General features: G+C 47.8%; 2 protein-coding genes across 3 annotated transcripts; both read left to right on the top strand.

Annotated features, from left to right (window-relative positions):
• Positions 1–11,559: 11,559 nt before the first annotated feature.
• On the top strand, positions 11,560–12,824 carry LOC123163413 (protein DCL homolog, chloroplastic-like). Its single transcript, XM_044580977.1, has 3 exons — positions 11,560–11,606; positions 11,724–11,835; positions 12,301–12,824. The coding sequence occupies exons 1-3, from the start codon at positions 11,575–11,577 to the stop codon at positions 12,475–12,477; spliced, it is 321 nt and encodes a 106-aa protein (XP_044436912.1). The 5' UTR covers positions 11,560–11,574; the 3' UTR covers positions 12,478–12,824.
• Positions 12,825–16,994: 4,170 nt separating this feature from the next.
• On the top strand, positions 16,995–18,763 carry LOC123163387 (F-box protein At5g07610). 2 transcript variants are annotated; one of them, XM_044580976.1, is made up of 2 exons: positions 16,995–17,283; positions 17,403–18,763. In XM_044580976.1, exons 1-2 carry the CDS (start codon positions 17,140–17,142, stop codon positions 18,501–18,503), a joined length of 1,245 nt encoding a protein of 414 aa, XP_044436911.1. In that variant the 5' UTR covers positions 16,995–17,139; the 3' UTR covers positions 18,504–18,763. The 2 variants fall into 2 exon arrangements, with proteins under 2 accessions (XP_044436911.1, XP_044436910.1); XM_044580975.1 differs by having other exon boundaries at positions 17,400–18,762.
• The last annotated feature ends 848 nt before the right edge of the window (positions 18,764–19,611 follow it).

Here is a 19,611-nt window from a genome sequence, read left to right as displayed (position 1 = left end):
CGTAGATAAGAGAGTTTTAATCTTTTCTTCTCCCACTCCTCGAATGTAGTTATCTCTTTATTCTTTGTGGGAACTCGGTTTAGGACATGACATGCAGTCAATATTGCCTCCCCCACCATGCCTTGGAGAGACCCGATGTGTCTAACATGGCGTTAACCAAATTAGTTAGAGTACAGTTCTTTCTTTCGGCCACCCCATTTGACTGAGGTGAATAGGGAGGCGTCCTCTCATGGATTATACCATGTTCCGCACAAAAAAGCATTAAATTCATTGGAAAAATACTCTCCACCACGGTCGGACCTAAGCCTCTTGATTTTCCGATCAAGTTGGTTTTCCACTTCAGCTTTATAGATCTTGAAAAAGTTCAAAGCCTCATCCTTAGATTTCAGAAGATACACACGGCAGTATCTAGTGGAGTCATCAATTAACGTCATGAAATATTTCTTTCCACCTTTTGTCAAAACACCATTCATTTCACATAAATCTGAATGTATGAGCTCTAGTGGTGCAAGATTTCTCGTTTCTACAGTTGTGTGAGACTTACGAGGTTGCTTAGCTTGCACACAAACTTGACACTTAGATCCCTTGACAGTGGTGAAACTAGGGATTAAGTTCAACTTCGCTAGTCGCGACATGCAACCAGAGTTAACATGACAAAGACGTGAATGCCAAACATTTGATTCACTATTGTTGCAAACATGATTAACAACTTTATTGCAAACGTCTGATAAGGATAAACGAAACAGGCCTCCTGACTCATAGCCTTTATCGACAAAGGTTCCATACTTGGATATTGCAAATTTATTTGACTCAAAGACAAGCTTATAGCCATCTGTACACAGAAGAGATCCGCTAACAAGATTTTTATTGACAGAGGGGACATAATGCACGTTATTCAACCGCACGATCTTTCCCGAAGTAAACTTCAGATCGACTGTGCCAACACCACGAACAGAAGCACTTGAACCGTTGCCCATCAGCACGGTTGAAGTCCCTGCGGTCTGATAAGACGAAAACATGGAAATATCACCGCATACATGCACATTAGCACTCGTGTCAATCAACCAATCAGGAGAATGACATACTGAAAGAATAGTGGGAAATATACCATACCCAACATCCTTCATGTCAGTGTCTCCAATGACAACATTAGCGGTCTTGCCACCTTTCCCAGGATGACGCTTGTCAAAGCGATTAGGGCAACTAGGAGCCCAATGATCAGGATCCCCACACACATGACAAACACCTTTCTTCTTGTCATTCTTCTTCTTGAAGTTCGTGTGTTGCACAGCCTTGTTCTTCCCATCAAACTTGCCCTTGTTCTTGAACTTGTGGGGCTGGAAGTTCTTCTTCTGTACCATATTGGCACTAGATCCTCCCTCAATACCTCGAACACGTGTGTCCTTTGCTCTCGCCTTTTCTTCCACATCAAGAGTGCCAATGAGATTCGGGACGAAAAACTCCTCTCTCTTATGTTTCAGTAAGGTAGCAAAGTTTCTCCACGAAGGAGGAAGCTTAGTGATGATACCTCCGGCAACAAACTTGTTCGATAGCATACAACTGAAGTGCTCAAGTTCTCTAGCAAATGACTGTATCTCGTGAGCTTGCTCAACCACGAGCGCTCTTCAGTCATCCTGTAATCATAGAATTGCTCCATGATGTACAGCTCAGTGCCAGCATCCGAGACCCCAAACTTGGCCTCGAGTGCATCCCACATATCTTTTCCATTATCAATTGACGCATAAGCATCAACTATGTTCTCACCAAGAACACTCAAGAGAGCACCTTAAACAGAGTATCCATTTTCTGAAAAGCTTGTGCCCGTTGAGCATCAAGCTCCCCTTCAGGTTTGCCAAGAGTGGCGTCATAGCAACTCATGGTTTGAAACCATAAGACTGCTCTCACGCGCCACCTCTTATAGTGGATACCCTCAAACATAGGAGGTCTCATGGAAGCAGCAAAACCACTTGGAGTAAATTGCCTATCATAAGGTTTTTGGATTGTTGGAAATATGAGTAATTTACCAAATGATTTTATTTACAGAAATACTAGATAAAGCACGACGAGTATAGCAGTGATAAAACAAGTCATGCGATTTGACAAAGAGAAGGTAAACAGCATCTGCATATATGAACTAGAACCGAACACATCTAGAACAGACACTAGAGCAAGAAGTTGTGACAGAACCTCTAACAGAAAGAGTATGAGAACGTACGGAACGGGAGCAGATGCACCGATCTTGGGATCGGTGTCCTCGCCAGCCATCTCGTCGAGGAGGTTGTCGACGTCGGGGAAGAAGTCGTCGTCGGGGAAGTAATCGTTGGAGTCCGGGGCGTCCGTGACGAAGAAGTCAGTAGTCGCGCTGAGCGCTCCCCAAAAACCTTATCACCCTTCTCCCGTACAGGACTCAAAAGGTGCGGTTTCGGAGGCCTATTGTCCCGACCTGCGGTGCACGCCGCAAGCCGGGATGGGGAAGAACGTAGCAGCAGCGCAGTGCTCAGGAACTTGTGGCGAGAGGAAGAAGAGGTTCCGGTGCGTCTCTCTGAGAGGAGCGACCTCCCTTTTATAGGCGCAAGAGAAGGAGGCGAGAGGCTGCGCCGGGAGCTGGAGAGAACGAGGGAGACGAAATGAATGGGCAGCAGGCGAAGAGGTGCGCCGTTCATATTCAATCTCCACTACAGCAAAAACGTTTCAGCTTCCGCGTGACCTTTCGTATACCCATCGTGCGTGGCAAAAATTTAGACATCGGCTCGTTCTCGGAACCCGCGGCGCGTCGTGACGAGGCGAGGCGTGGCGTGGCGTGGCGAGGCGGGCGGCGGAGGAGGAGCGCGCGTGGATGTCCCTCTTGTTCTCATCCTCATACATGTGGAGAAAGAGCCTCCCTTATAAAAAGGTCCAACTCCCTCTAAACTAGCAATGTGAGACTAAACTTTAGTTCCACCTCTTGCCTTGCATGAATGGACTGCGTGGGCCTCTAGGATTTATTAGGAATTTCTGAAACTGCTATTGGGCTAGGCCCAAAATAGACAAAATTCCAGCAGTAGATGCATTGAAGCCTGTTGTAGCAAATCGTCATCCCTGGCGTGTTCGCCGCAGCCTCTTGCCCCAATCGGAGCACCCTCGGGGGACGTCGACGCTTCTTGCGTCGCTGGTTGCAGCACCAGACCGCGCCAGCTCCAGCATTTATCAACGTGCCACCCCGCCCCGCCACAACACCGTTGTGTGTCGTTGCAGCTTCCGAGGACAATGGTTCCAGCAAATCATGGTGCCTCTTCCAGCATTTTCGCCACGCCCCGCCAGAGTTGCAGCACCACCGCATGCCTGTTGTAGCTCCCGGAAACGCAGGTTCCAGCAAATCATGGAGCTGGTTGCAACATTTCTGCCGCGCAATCGCACCCCGTCGCAGCACCGCTGCAAACAGTTGTAGCTCTGAGGGACATTGGTGCAAGCAATTCGCGGAGCTGGTTCCAGCAAAAATGCAGTGACGTTCCAGCATTCGGTGGCGTTGTAGTCTGCTTCCAGCACCGACGACTCCTGGGTTCCAGCAAATCGCGCCACTGGTTCCAGCATGCACTGAAGCCGGTTCCAGCTACCACCAACGCCGGCAGAAACAATCATCGACTACAGTGCGCTGCCCGTCGTAGCTTCCGGTGTCACTTGTTGCAACTCCCGGATCAGCTGGTCCCAGCTCGCCGTGCTGCTGGTTGCAACCCAACCTCATGTGGCCGCTGGTGCCTCCAGCCCACTGCGCCTCCAATTGCAATTCGCTATGCGTCCCACCCCCCGCGTCGCGCCGGCTTAAGCAACTCCGAGGGACGGATGTGCTCCTTGCAGTAGTGGGCCTGTTTGGAGGTGCATAGATAACAGATTAGAACAATACGGATTCATGGTGGAGCGAGGAGAAAAGAGCGGCGCAGGCGATGGGAGAGAAAAATGGGGGAAGAAGGTGACTCGCGAGTGGTCAAGGAGCTTCGGGGTCGCACGGGGACGAAGGCTGGACAAAGCGGTGTGGGGGGACCGCGTGGCAGCAGATGGTGTGCTATCTCAATTCCTGATTGACGACCTGCGTGTGAACGGCGGAGTTTTCAGCCGGTCGGCCAGTGTTAATCATTAGCCGGTCACCTCAAAGTCTGCTTCTGAGAGCATCTCACTTCATGCAAGACTTCGTGAAAGACCACAATAGCATCGAGGATGCTTCTTCCTCGGATGAAGTCTATTTGGTTTGGGTGGATCACTTAGTGTGCCACTAGAGACAGTCTAGTGGCGAACCTCTTTGCCGCCAGCCAGCTTAGACAATTTAATATGTTTAAATTAGGTGGGTTTTTCTTTCAAGTTGCTCTTGTTTATTTTCTTCCCACTCATGCATATGCAGTTATGCATTTGACAGTATTATGTTTTTCCCATTTTTGTCCACCCCTTTTCCTTTAGGTTTCCGTCTCCAAACATGACATGTACTCAGTAGTTGACTTGCACCATATGATATACAAATTGTTCTAACATTTTACCTGATTGTAGTGGAGAATATCTCATGTACCAATCCTGCACCTTGATATGCTGCCCTCTGTAAACTGATTAAACACAACCGACAAAACATAGATGTTTCATCTAGTCCCTGGCTCCCCACTAAGATTTAGTTCGGTTAATTTTGAAGGATGAGTATCAGTTTCAGTGAAAGAAAAGTCTTTGAAATGCTTCCATTGCGGATAAGCACACAGAGAGAAAGAACCTGCCCCCGAGTCGCTCCTGCGGGCGACTCCGGGCGGCTACCCTAGCGTCGCCTCCCCAGCTCCTCGCCTCGGCCTCTCCTCCCTCGCTGCCGGTCCTCGCCGCCATTGGCAGCGTCGCCGGCCAAAGGCCGTGTTGTGCAGGCGGCGGCAGGGCGTCTCCTCCCGCGCGCAGGTGGCCGGCGTCGCGGGGCGTCCCCTCCTGCCCGTCGGCATCGGGTGGCGGCCCTCCTCTACTCCGGCTCCCTCCCCCTCCCGGCGTCGTGGTGGCCCGCAGGTGTGCCCCCCTCTCCTCACTCCCCCCTCCAGCGACGGCTTGTTGGGCTCCGGGGAGGCGGGTTGCTCTGGCGGCTGATCTGGGTGGCTCTGCCCATATCTGGTTGGTGGTGGTGGTTGGTGGCGGCCCTGCTAAGGTGGTGGTGGTGCCGCCGTTGGCTGTGCTACTCTGGTGGGGTGGTGGGGCTTCCGGTGGTGTTGGCCAGGGCGTGGACGCGCATGTTCTGTGGTGGTGGTTGGTGCTCCGGCGTGTGGCATCGGTGGTGCGTGTCCGGCGGTTTCGACGCTTGGAGCTCGCCGGGTGACGCGGGTGGGCAGCGGTCGGGCGTGGCCGTTGCTCTGGCCGTGGACGGCGGCGCGGGGAGGTCCGGCATTGGTGGTGGCCTCCCGCTGTCGTGGCGGGTTCATGATGGCTCGGCGGCTTTGACTGCGGCGGCGGCCGGCTTCTCCGGCGTCGGCTTGTCCGCGTTCGGACCATTTCGACCTTCGCCCCATCTCCTCGTTCTCCGGTCACTACTTCCATCGAAGGGCTGGCCCTCTCCCAGCCGCGGTCCATCGCTCGTCTCGCGCCCGGTGCGGCAGGACCGAGCTCGTCTCGCGCGCGGTGCAGCAGGACCGAGCTTGTCTCGCGCACGATGTAGCAGGACTGACATCGTCCGCCTCACGGTACCGCAGGACCGAGCTCGTCTCGTGCTCGGGGCTGCAGGACGGGCCGATGGATGCCAGTTCTGGCCGGCCTATTGGGTCTCGATGCTGGGGTCGCCCAGGGGTGCGAAAGGTGGTACCTTTCTGCTTGTCTCTTTGGTTGGGGTAGCGGCGGGTCTCGGGTGAGGCGGTGTCTAGGTCTTGGATGTCGGGGCGGCGGCCCTGGTCGTGGTAGCGCGGTGCTCTTGGGTAGAGTCTGTGGCTTGGTGTTGCCCGCTGGCCATGGCCGTGTGGGCGGCGTGGTAGCCAGGGTGTGGCGTTGGGTGGCGGTGAGTGTTGGCCGGGGTGAAAACCTATTCTTTCTTCGAACAGACCAGCGGCGGGGAAGCTCGTTCCCTTCTTGAAGGTGTCGTCGCGGCTCTCATTGCCCATCATGCGGCTCCAGGGGAAACTCTGATCCTCGGATCGGGCGGTGGCGGCGCTCCAGTGTCGTTCCCTTCCTGAAGGCGCCACCTTGGAGCCCATGGTTCGTCATATGTGGCTTCATCTCTTCGCGGCGGTAGTGCTAGAGTTGGTGTTGCTGCGCTCAGTGCCTATGTATCCTATCCTGGGTGTGTGCGTGTGTTGTGGTGACGTGCGTTTGTACTGGGTGATTGTTGGTCGGTGCTTTATATATAAAGCGGGGCGAAAGCATTTTTCGGTAAAGAAAAGTCTTTTACCTGAAGAGAACATATTTGGTCTATCTCCATGGCTTACAAGTTATCATTGATATCTAGCTGTTTGTTTTTTGTTATTACTTCATAACAAGTAAAATAAAATGATTTTTTAACCTACTTGGTAATTCTGTCACAAAATTAATATAACTATGTAGTTTGAGACTTTGAGGTGACATTGTGCTTACTGCTTATGTCATATGCTTTCACTTGCTTCATTGACATTTTATTTATTTGCAGTTACACTCTAAAAGGACAGATAAGGAATCATCAAGAGACACATATGGAATGAAATGGTTGAAGGATTCCATTCTCAGCAAACGATCCAATAATTCTTTTCGGAGTACTATGGTCGGTGATCCGAAGATTAGATTACATGAAATTGGCATCCCTATGGATTTAGCTTCGAAATTGCACGTTTGTGAGTATGTTAACTCATACAACTTCGACAACATAAATTCTAAGTGCAACCTGCACCTTCTTGCCAAGGAAGAACTATTAATTAAGCGCAATGGAAAGCGAATCCTTGTTAAGGAGGCAAATCAGCTGGTAATTGGTGACATTGTGCATATGCTATTGCAGGATGGTGATCGCATTCTTATCAATAGGCCACCATCAGTACATCAACACTCACTTATTGCGCTATCTGCGAAGTTATTACCAGTTCAGTCAGTTGTTTCAATCAACCCACTGTGTTGTGCACCTTTTATGGGAGATTTTGATGGAGATTGTTTGCATGGATATGTCCCACAGTCTGTACAATCAAGTGCTGAGCTTGGAGAGCTAGTTAGCTTAAGACGCCAACTGTTGAATGTGCAAGATGGTCGAAGTTTGGTGTCATTAACACATGACTCTCTGGCTGCTGCGTATCTATTAACAAGCTCGGAGGTTTTACTGGAGAAAACTGAATTTCAACAATTTCAAATGTTATGCCATCCACTCTCGCTGACACCAGCACCATCAATATTTAAATCTGTATGCTCTCACGGTCCACTGTGGACTGGTAAACAGTTGTTCAGCATGCTGCTTCCTTCTGATTTGAATTTCAGTATTGATCCTAAGGTACACATCATAGACGGTGAAGTTCTTGCCTGCTCATCTGATTCTTTATGGCTACAGAATGGCTTGTCTGGCCTTTCCTCTGTCATGTTCAAAGAATATGGTGACGCGGCTCTCAAGTTCCTTTCTTCTGCTCAGGATGTACTCTCTGAGTTTTCAACAATGAGGGGTTTTAGTGTCTGTCTTTCAGATATCTATCTTTTCTCAGACCATAACTCAAGGAAAAAACTTGCCGATGAAGTTAATCTGGCACTGGATGATGCTAAAGAGGCTTTTCATATTGAACAACTATTGCTAAGTCCAAATTCTATACTTTATTTGAAGTGTTATGATGACTGTGCTGATCTCTCAAATGCTTATGAACAGTCTGAGTTCATGCAGAACAATCTATCAATCATTAAATCTTCAATCATGGCGTTTAAGAGTGTGTTCAATGATCTCCTAAAGATGGTTCATCAACACACGGCCAAAGATAATTCAATGATGGTGATGATTAATTCCAGAAGTAAGGGTAGCATGTTGAAGTTTGTGCAACAAACTGCATGTGTCGGTCTTCAACTTCCAGCAAGCAAATTTCCCTTTAGAATTCCTCCAGAACTCTCGTGTGCTAGCTGGAATAGACATAAATCATTGAATGCTGAGAGCACGGCTGAATGCCTGGGAGGCCAAAACCTATATGCTGTGATAAGGAATTCTTTTGCAGGTGGTTTAAATCCATTGGAGTGTCTTCTTCATTCAATATCTGGTAGAGCAAATTTCTTCAGTGCGAATGCAGATGTTCCTGGGACATTAACAAGAATAAGCCGATGTCTTAAATATTTATTGTATGAGGGATAGAATAAGCCGATGTCTTAAATATTTATTTAAACTTGTACGCACAATGGCACATGCAGGAATTTATGACAAGAAAAAGATTGGAACTAGCACTTGTTGTAGAAGCGCTTACAGAACAATACAATGCCACGAGAAACAAGCCAAACAATGTGATGCCTGATGTTTATATCTCGAAGGGGTAAGTTCAGAAAGACAGAAACTTTGTCTTCCCGTAAAAAAAAGTCATTTTAAAATGAGTATCTGTATGTTTCTCTGTTTCCTGTTGCCTAACCACACTAATTTGGTCTGCCAACTGCTTCTATGTTCTCCCTAACCTGAAAATGAAGATTATCATCCCTCTTCCTTAATACTCAACTCTGTACTTTTTGCCCTCCCTCAGTGAGGTAGATATTGATAGAATAAGCTCTCCGTCAGACCACTAGGGTCATTTTTCTGTTTTAAACTTGTGTACGCATGCACTGATGTGATGGTCACATGCAGCATGCACGTAGCTGGGACGTGCCCTCCGCACTATCCCGTTTTTTCCCTTTGTTGGTTTTCTGTAAACCCGGTCAGCGTGGCACGTCTGTGTGAAGGAGGTCGTGGGATGGCGCGATTAATCCGGATCACGACGGGCTGGCCGGGGTTTGTTAGCTAGGCTTTCGGTTGGTACCAGGAATAAGGGAAAAGGAATGAAACAGAAAACATGGCGTTGTTAGCTGCAGCAAAAAGGCTTTCCTCTCTCGCGTGTGTTGTGTGCGTTCTTGAGCTCAGCGTTCTTCGCTCGATCGGCTAATCGGCAATGACAGATATCACTAATCACTAATATTCATGGCAACATATGTGTGATGTTTACCAATAAGGTTAAACATTTTGGTGTATCTCATGCTTAATTGCATGTCAGCAGCATCAATTTTTAGTGCATGCTTCATTTCTTTGTGAAAATGATAGTTGTCATGAACAGTAAATACCGCTGTGAAGATGGTCAGGTAGCTGTGTGGGAGAGGGGTTAGAATAGGGATTGGGAGGATAAAGTAGATGACAAATAGATCGTAATTCTTTTTGCTTGATTCATTCATCTCAAGGCCTCAAGTAGCTATGTCCGATTATTGGATTGCCTGCCCAAGTGATATTTACACATCAGTATTTCAGTAAACATATCAGGCAAGGCAACATGAGATGCATTGTAGGTTATGTAGCGCTTAGGTCTTAAGTGTGGTACATTATGCAATTACCTACTTTACTTTTCCTTTTGTGCTTCTGCAATATATATTTTGACATATAACATACTTCTACCCTGCAGTAAATGTTCTGCTGGCAATGAGTGCGTCAGCAAGCAGACTTGTTGCATCACTGTGGTGGTAACACAGGATGAATCGAACTCCATGTCTCAATTGGACAGTATCAAGAAATGGGTGATTCCAAGCCTCCTGGCCATACCAGTGAAAGGTTATTATTGTTCGATAGATTTTTCGAAATATGTTCTCTATATTCGTGCCATGGAATCCTTAATAATTCCTAGATCAAGTTCTAAATTATATAATTTTATTTTTCTATGTTTCATGGTACAAATGTAAAATTGTTTTAGGTGCAACTTGTATGATTCCAGTCTTCTGAATTCTGATGTTATCACAAATCCGAGGACCCTTATGTGACTTTTATCAAAAAATACATACTACTTGATTCCTTCAGTAAACATTATGCAGATAATATATGATGTGCACTACTTGTTTTCTTTTGCAGGATTTTTGGAATTTAAGGATGTGGAGATCCAGTGTCATGAAGACGGTGAACTTGTTGTGAAAGTTGTTATGTCTGAGCATTGCAACAAGAGTGGGATATTTTGGGCTACTCTACAAAAGTCTTGCATTGCAATTATGGCGTTGATTGACTGGGAACGGAGCCGGCCAGGGAGTGTATATGATATTTTCTGCTCATATGGCATAGACTCAGCGTGGAAATATTTTGTTGAAGTATATATTTACTTCTCTCTGTTTTGATTTTGACTTCTCTGTAAACATTTGGGTCAATTTTTTTTAAGCCTGATTGCCCGTGATAATTTTGACTTTAGCATTTGATGTTTACTCATTCCTTGTACAGTCTTTAAGATCAAAAACTGATGATATTGGAAGGAACATCCATCGCAAACACTTGCTGGTCGTGGCAGATTGCTTGTCTGTAAGTGGGCAGTTCCATGGACTAAGCAGTCAAGGTTTAAAGCAACAGCGGACTCGATTAGCAATCTCATCTCCATTTTCTGAAGCATGTTTTTCCGTGAGTAATTTATGCTATTCTGAGTGACTGTTTACTACAAGAGTTGTCTTTTTAAGTGTGGTCAACAATTCTCATTTGATGTTATTTTCTGTAGAGGCCTGCGCATAGTTTTGTAAATGCTGCAAAGCAATCTTCAGTGGACTATCTCTGTGGTACTGTAGATGCAATGGCCTGGGGTAAGGAGCCTTCTACTGGGACGTCGGGTCCTTTCAAGATTATGTATTCTGGGAAGGTGAGTATTATTATTGCGGTCACATTTAGGCGCATCATTCTGTTAAAAACAAATTATGCACATAATTTCTTAAGAGGCATTTCATTGTACTCCCAAAAATGAAAAACAGCTAAAGAAAATTGGGGCCTTCAGATGGAAATCACCCTGTACTCCACTGCTATAGTTTCATGCATTGGATGGCAGCGAGCTCTAGAGGCAAGCTTCATCGTCTATGATGTTTGGGCGGCCCATACCTGCTCCGCTCAGAGTGGTGTGGTTTCTCTCCCCTGCATGGTTGGCGTTGATGGCGTTTTGGTGGTGCGGTGCCTTCGGTTTCGTTGGTTTGTCGGTGCGTATGGTGGTGTGTCCGTCTTGAGTTCTATTGCTTTGGCGACCGGTGGGGCACTTTGTGCCCTTTGTATCTGGTTTTCGCCAGGTTTTCCCTAATTTACCGGGCAACTCTCTTTTTATTTATGAAATGCAGGAACCCCCTGCCTCTCTAGAGGTGTTACTTGAAAAACAATAGTTTCATACATTTAGTTTCTGAGAGCATAGTGCCAGATATATTTTCCCAGATACTTGCACGTGATCAGGCTGTGGGCTGTTTGAATTGAACAGTCTGTCGGATTAAAAATATGATTTCTCCTTACTATACTTGTTATGTATACATATGTTTAATTCGATGCTAACATTTAAATTTTTTTAAGGCGCATACACAAATACCAAATGAGAACATCTATGACTGCCTACATAGCCCTGAAGTTCAGCAAGTGTCAGGTGGCGCTATCTTAAATGTAAGCACATCCGTGGAACAGGATTGTTTTGGTGCTACAGTGTTATATGGGACAATATTATTGATATGCGCACTTGCTTGCAGAAAGTGCTACATGAGTAATGCTCCCATCACTATTCCCGGAATTGTATTGTGCATAGTAGTTTTTATCCCATTTGAAGTTTTATCTCGATTACTTTCCTATATGATGTATACCATGTTTTACTTGCATGAAGGTACCAATTAAATGCATATGTCGTGGAGCTAGATAAATCACGGGTGATTGAGGCCCTGAGATTTCATCCCAGAGGGCATGAAAAGATTGGTGCTGGAATAAGAGATATAAAGGTAATATAAATGTGTTTCTGTTTTTGTCATAGCTTTGTAACACTACAATTGTGTGCATATGTGTTTCTGTTTTTTTTCATAGCTTCATAACGCTTAGATGTTTGTGTTCATATGTTTTCAATTGGTATATGTGAGAATATTCTTGGTGCTGACATGATGTGCCAATGAGCTGTCCACTTAATATGAAAATGGGCCGTGTTGATTTAATTTGGTCTTAAGGTTTCTACTGCTGCCAGCTTTCACAGCATCATTGAGTTCGAAAAGTTGCATGAACAACAATCCTTTCATTGAGTTCATTTTGTTGAATCTCTGGTGGTATCTATCGTTGCCGACACATCATGCTACATACTTGCATCCCGGTTTTGTTGTAAATATCATGGCCAACTATTTTGCGGCAAAATAAGGCTACTCTGGAATTATAGCATATTGTGACCCTGTGATTATGTGATGGTGTGCTGCTTGCAGATCGGACATCATCCCAGTCACCCAGGCACAAGGTGCTTCATTCTGGTAAGGAACGACGGTACCAGTGAAGATGTCTCTTACAAGAAATGTGTCCAGGGTGCTGCGGATTCTATCTCGCCTCAGCTTGGACGCTATGTAGAGAGGATATTACAGAACAGAGCAAGTTGGTCACACTAGTTTGCAGAGGCCAATTTGTTTCAGACCATAGGTAGAGAGTTTGATTGATGTTTTGTCGACAAGGAACTGTCGAGCACGAGTAGATGATGCTCAGTTATCGCGGAGGAGTAAACCGCCAATTAGCGAAGGTGGCATGCTTCTTGACCACCCTTCTGATAGGAAAAGAACTCCATCGAACTCTGTTGTTGTCTTCTAGGACTGGCGATGCCATTGTTTTGTCGTGCAACCCTTTTTCTTCTCCGTCTGCTGATGGATCATCCATGACCATCATTAATTGTAACCTAAATGCATGACTTTGTAGTATAATTAGCATAGTGCTCCAATCAATCCTGCAACCTTTAACATAATCCAAGACGCTTTTGCACAGATTGGAGCACAGCACAGTGCAAAAATGTCTTACATTATTTTTACATTTAAGATAGCGCCACACACACACGCGCGCGCGCACACACACACACGCACACACACACACACGCGCGCGCGCGCACACACACGCACACGCACGCGCACACACACACACACAACGTGTATTCTCCCTGAAGACTAGGGCTAGCAGCCGGAACTTCACTATCAACGATGTTCAGGCTGGCCTGAAACTCATGGAAAACGCTGGAGGGCAATCCCTTCATGAATATATTCGTGAATTGCGAGCTGGTGGGGATGTGAAGAACTAGAGTGTCACCGAGAGCCACTCAATCTCTGAGAAAATGCAAGTTGATCTCCACATGTTTGGTGCGCTTATGACATGTACATGGTGCTCATGTTGTCACAGTAAACAATAATGGCACACGTCATGGGCTGATGGAGCTTGGTAAGCAGCTGACCGAGCCAGGTAGTCTCGGCAACGCAGTTGGCGACTACACGGTACTCGGCTTCAGCTCTGGACAGTGAGATAGTGGGCAGACGGCGAGAGGACCAGGAGACCAGGTTGTTGCCAAGGAAAACGCAGAAGCCAGAAGTCGATCGAGTGCCAGGACACCCGGCCCAATTGGCATCGGAGTAGACAGTGAGATCACGCAACATGGAGCGGTGCAGCTGAAGCCCAAGATGCAATGTCCCGCGGTCATAACGGTGGATCCGTTTAAGGAGCTGAAAAGGGGCCTCATGCGGGTCATGCATGAAGGGACACACATGTTGAACCGCGTACGAGAGATCAGGGCGCGTGAGGGAGAGATACTAGAGAGCGTCGGCGAGGCTCCGGTAGTGTGTGGGATCACTAAAACGAGAGCCTGAGTGAGCGGACAATTTGGAGCATGTGTCGATGGGAGTGGAGATTGGTGTGCAGTTCAGCATGTGGGCACAGTCAAGAATCTCAACTGCATATTGTTGTTGGAAGAGACACCGTCTCTGGGTGGTATGATGTACATTGACGCCCAAGAAATGACGAATATCACCTAAATCGCTCATGGAGAACTCGTGTTTGAGGGAGTTGATGATGTGGCGGAGGAGAGCGGTGGTGTTGGTGGTGAGAATGATAGCATCGACATAAAGTAAGAGATAGGCAATGGAAGAGCCATGGTGGAGAATGAAGAGTGATGAATTTCTCTTGGAGGCCGCAAAACCGATGGAGTGAATGAATGTTTTAAAGCGATGGAACCATCTGCAGGGTACTTGTTTGAGGCCATAGAGAGATTTATGGAGGCAGCAAATATGAGTGGGATGATCGGGCTTGACGAACTCAGAAGGTTGTTGATAGTAGACCGTCTCGCGAAGATCACCATGAAAAAAGGTTTTTTTTACATCCATTCAATGAATGGGCCATGAGCGAGCAGTGGCCATGATGAGCACCACACAGATCATTGCCGGCTTGACCACCGGGATAAACGTCTCATCGTAGTCCACCCCGTGATGCTGAGAAAAGCCACAAACCACCCACCGAGCTTTATACCAAGCAAGGGATCCATCTGGATTGAGCTTATGGCGGAAAACCCATTTGTCGGTCACCACGTTCATACTTGCATGAGGAGAAACTAAAGAGCACGTGGCATTCAACATTAGGGCATTATATGTACGGTAACACAACAACAAAAAATCGGTACTATGAGCGCGCCCAGGATCCCTATATATGAAGATGCATACAAGGTTTGATCTGATCATTACAAACTCGTAGTAGCAGCGGAAAGAGAGTTGGTGAAGACCGGCGGTGCAGATCCCCGCAGCTAGGATTTTCCAACGTCTCAACCGCGAGGATGTTCTCCCTCGGGCAACCCTTTGGGTAGGCACTCGAAGATATATCGGGTTGCACACATACGGTGTCAGCTATCCGATAGGGCTTTGCCATTCAGGACTATGCGCTACCGGAACCAGGCAGCCTTTCAGCTCTACAAAACTATTTCATGGAGGGAGAGAGAGAATGGCAGATCATTGCATGCCATTGTATGAGAGCTCAAGAAAGAACTTGGATGAGAATGGAGAGCCCTTTCGACCTCTATTTATAGGGAAACAAGGGGTAGAGGCTTGCTGGAAATACCAAAAAGCCCTCAGATATTTTCCCACTATACATGAGATATTTTCCCTTAATAGTGTTTCCATTATTCATCCCACTATGCATGAGATATTTTCCTCTAATAGTGTTGCCACTATTCATCCCACTATTTATGAGATCTTTTCCCCTCAACTATTTCGACACGCTCATCACATATGGATAGACTAAGCAAAAGCGCAAGCACGTCACCTCGCAACACCAAACACTCACAAGCTCCACATAGTCGCCGGTGAAGGCGACTTTGCTATGAAGTATGAGCTAGAGGGCCGTTATTTCAATCGACATCGACACCTTGGACCGACTGATTCGGAGTTTGTGAGAACAGTACCTTTTATTTTGAAATAAATAAATAAAATGAAAAATACTGGAGTGATCTAGAAGATCTTATATTTCTTTACAGAGGACGGGGAAACCTTCATCGCCGCCGGTAGCCTTCCTCTGCCAATGTCCCCCGCATCGCCGCCGCCGGAGGTCCGGCCGACGAAGCCGTGCCGTGCAGGGATGGCGGCGGCGGGGCGGTTTTGTCATTCCCCTCGCACAGGACTCCTCCCCCAAACAACCCCTCTGATGCCATCACCTCCCCGCGCGCGGTGTCGCCAGTGGGCCATCCGGTGTCGCTGCGCCGCGCCTGAGGATGGGGGCGGCAGGGCCGCATCACCCCCTTCGTGCTACAGCTCCTCCTCCCCGCCCCAAAATCCGATCCGGTGAGCTGCAGGCTTCCCTCCCCTCCAACTGTTGCTGTGTTCGTCCTGCCAGTCTGGCGAGACGGCGCGACCATGGCCGTCGTGCACCTTCCCAAATCATGACTCTTGCCCCTTGCTGGCGGAGCTTCCTTCTTGTTGCTATTCTCTGGGGCGTGCGAGGACTTGTGTGTAGATGACAGGCTGGCCAAGGCTTAGTCTTGCCCCGTGTTGCAGACCACCATCCGTCTCCGACGGCGTCTCCTCCAAGTTACGGTGATAGTCTCTCCCCGTGTGTGGTCAAAGTGTTGTTTTGGGCAGCGGGTTGGAGCTTCGTGGCGGGTCCCTGCCGACACTGTTCCGGTCCTAGCGGCTACGGACCTGCGTTCTCTGGTGTTCATGGTCTGTCGGCATCCCTACCGACGTGATTTCGGCCCCGACACTCTAGCGTTGCGCCCCCTTCCAGAGTCTTCGGTTTGTCGGTGTTCTGGCGGCTTCGCCTCCGACAGCTCGGATCTACGCTCCCTTCCGGCTCTAGCTCGTCGGCGGCGCCGGTCACCATTCTACCCCCCACGCGCGGCTTTCTACCATGCTGCCTTCCCGACCCCGTCAACACTCACCGCATGTCATTTTCAAAGCTCGTGTTCTTCCAGCAGCAGGTGTAGCTCCACCACTTCACTATCGGGATGGCGGTCGATCGGCGGATTGTCTTCCTCATCTTCGGATCCTGAGCTGGCGGCTACGGGATTGCTCGGACTCAGGCCAGGCGAAATCCATGCTCGGCTTGCCGATGCTAGCAGCGGCGACACTGGTGTCGTTTCCCTTCCTGGAGGCACTGCCATGGCCTTTATCCTTGACCCTCTTCGAGCATTGGGGGAAACCCTAGGTTCGGTTCTTCGGATCGGATGGTGGCGGCATGACAACGTCGCACCACTTCTTAAAGGCGCTATCTTATTCACTCGCGGCGTCCCTAGTGCTGGATTTGGAGATGTCCGACATCGTGTTAGTTCGGCCTGCCTTTCTGTTTAGAATTAGTAGGTTTAGTTGTGTCATTTCCCCTGTTCGGGCTGAGCACCCCTTGTCTCTCTGCTCCGGGCATGCCTCCTTGCGTTCATGACATGTATTGTATCCTCTACTGTACTCATTCTCTTTCTCCTATCGATGAAAAGATACGCAAGCTTTGTGTATTCATGAAAAAAAAAAAATTCCGAGTCTCCCGCACGAAAACCAACCACTCTAGACCAAATTTGTTTTTGGGTTCCCGCTTTGCGTCGCGCGAAAATCACTTTGTTTGGATCATGTGACTCGGCCCAGCACGAAAAGCCCAAACCAAATCACATTCCTCCCTCCTCGTAACCCTACCCTGGCAAATCGTTCGTTCCCACTCCGCCGCTCCTCCCTCCCCTCTCACGCCGCCACCATCGCACCCTCTCCGGCGAACTCTCCCTTCTCCCAGTCTTGAATCCAACAAACGGAACCTGTGTCCACCATCTGTAGATGAAGAAGAAGCAGGTGCACGAGCAGCAGGCGAGCCTTCCCCATGACCATGACTGCACGGAGCAGGACCACTCGCCGTCGACCGGCAACCAAGGCCGCGACGGCAAGGCGCCGCCATTCCCCTCCACCGAGGAAGAGTCTGAGGTATGTAATATGTTCCCCTCCTCTCCCATCTTCCAATCTTGAATCCAATCCAATACAGGGGACGTTAAACTGAACCTAAACGAACTGCCTTTGGATCCATTTCTAACAACCACCAGCAGCAGCAGCCCGGGGTGGATCTTCCTGAAGGCGCCATCGTCGAGATCCTGTCCAGGGTGCCCTACAGGTCGCTCTGCCGCTTCAAGTGCGTGTCCAAGCCATGGCTGGCCCTCTGCTCAGACCCGAACGTCCGCAAGAGGTCGCCGCAGACCCTGTCGGGCTTCTTCTTCAAGGACCATGGCCGCTTCAATTTCCGTAATTTGTCCGGAAAAGGCCCCCCTTTGGTCGACCCTTCGCTCCGTTTCTGGCGCGGGATCTACGACTGCTTCTCGGTCGAGCAGTGCTGCAGCAGCCTCCTCCTTTGCAAATGTTTGAAATCACATCACCAGGAAGATGAATGCGACTACGTCGTGTGCAATCCTATGACAGGGCAGTGGACCGTGCTGCCTCCTATAGGATGGCTGGACGAAGAGGATGGTGCTATGGTGTATTTCGAACCGATAAGGGACATCTTCCTGGGTTTCGACGTGGCAGTCCCGTCCCGCTTTGTGGTGTTTGTGCCCCTGACCAACTGTTTCTGCGAATTCACAGAGATGGCCATCTACTCGTCGGAAACCGGACGCTGGACCAAGGTGCAGAGTGAGTGGGGTTACAAAACTATTCTGGTTGGGAATTCAGAATGCGTCTTCCTCAACGGCACCATGCACTTGGCTACCCATTATGCTTTAGTAGTCACCGTCGACACGGAGGGGAAGGTTTGGAGGGAAATTGAAATGCCTGAGCACTCGCCAGACACAAATCAGTTGGCTTCCATTGGGAAGTCCCAAGGACGCTTGTATGCGTGGCAAATTGAAGACGATCATGATTGCCAACTCTATGTGTGGGTTCTTGAAGATTGTGGTGGTGGAAAGTGGACCCTCAAGTATACTGTTAACGTTCCAGAACTGTTTGGGAGGCAACCTGGCCAAGATGATATGTCCTATAAGGTGTTTGCGATTCATCCAGATTGTGATTTGATTTTTCTTACAGACGAGGAGGAGATGGCAGTATCGTATGATATGGAGAATCAGAAAGTCAATGCTACCTGCACTTTTTCTCAAGAATTCGAGGATGTTCTACCTTACGTCCCATGTTTTGCGGAATGGGCTTCAGATGCTCACTGAAAGTACTACCTGCAGCTTAGTGTCCTTAGCGTGGCACTTCAGAAAAAGCGGTTGTTGGGTATTGGGTATTGCCTGATCTTCTTGTTTTGTGGCACTGGATTGGATGTGTCCTAGCGTCTATATCTGCTTCAGTTTTATCTTCCTCTTTGTGCCCTGAACTTCTAATGGGTTTTGTGGCTTTGTACCGTGCTGGTTAAGCATAAAGAATCTGCAAGGGACCCTTAATTGATCATTATTGTCTTATTGATGTCACCTTGTTAGCTCCTATGTGGGGTAAATCTAAGAGATGTCAAACTCCTTTTATTTCCATTTACATCGTACAAGTGTCTTATCTTTGTCAAACTCCTTTTATTTCCATTTACATAGTACAAGTTTCTAGTATGAAATTGGTTATCTTTTGATGTCGTGTTGTTATTCTGCATTTGGAACTATCACTCTCATTTGCCAGATTTGGAAGGTTTTCAATTTAGAAATGGAACATGTCAGAGTAGCCTCTGCATTTGCAGAGAGGGTAAAAATCTGTATGGTGTTCCATTGTTGTTTCAGTCTGTATATATGCAGCTTAACAAAGCTGGACAAATTATCATTTCTTTTTTTTATGGGAAGAGAAGTCCCCTTCCCAAGGGGTGGATAAACAACATAATTCACTGAAATGATATGTTTGTAGGTAAGACAGGGGTAATGGTGCACACAAGTTAGCCGTTCATTACTACTCTACTACAGTACTTACTAGTCATGCAGCTCCACTGTTCATTTTTGTTCTGATTAAGCTATCCGTGGCTAATATCTTCGTTTAAGCTGCCCATGACCAATATTTCTCTACTTGACTTCTCACTGGTCTGTTAAGATTCTAAGTTGTTGCCCTACTAAATCTAGTATTTCTGAGGAATATTATATTTTTGCTGACCATATCATAACCTGCAGATTCTTCTCGTCCTTTACCTACGTGTCATTAGCATTCCAAGGCTTGCATTGAGTTGCTAATTCGCAGAGTGATTTGGTTTGTAATTATATATTTTTCCCAAAATTGGGAGCTTTACTGATTAGTGAATAGGTTTACAATCCATAGCCAACGGCTTTTGAGATTCTCAGGGACATCTTGTAACCA

Source organism: Triticum aestivum, chromosome 1D (assembly GCF_018294505.1).
Source record: "Triticum aestivum cultivar Chinese Spring chromosome 1D, IWGSC CS RefSeq v2.1, whole genome shotgun sequence".
Lineage (NCBI taxonomy): Eukaryota > Viridiplantae > Streptophyta > Magnoliopsida > Poales > Poaceae > Triticum > Triticum aestivum.
This window is presented reverse-complemented; position numbering and strand designations above follow the sequence as displayed.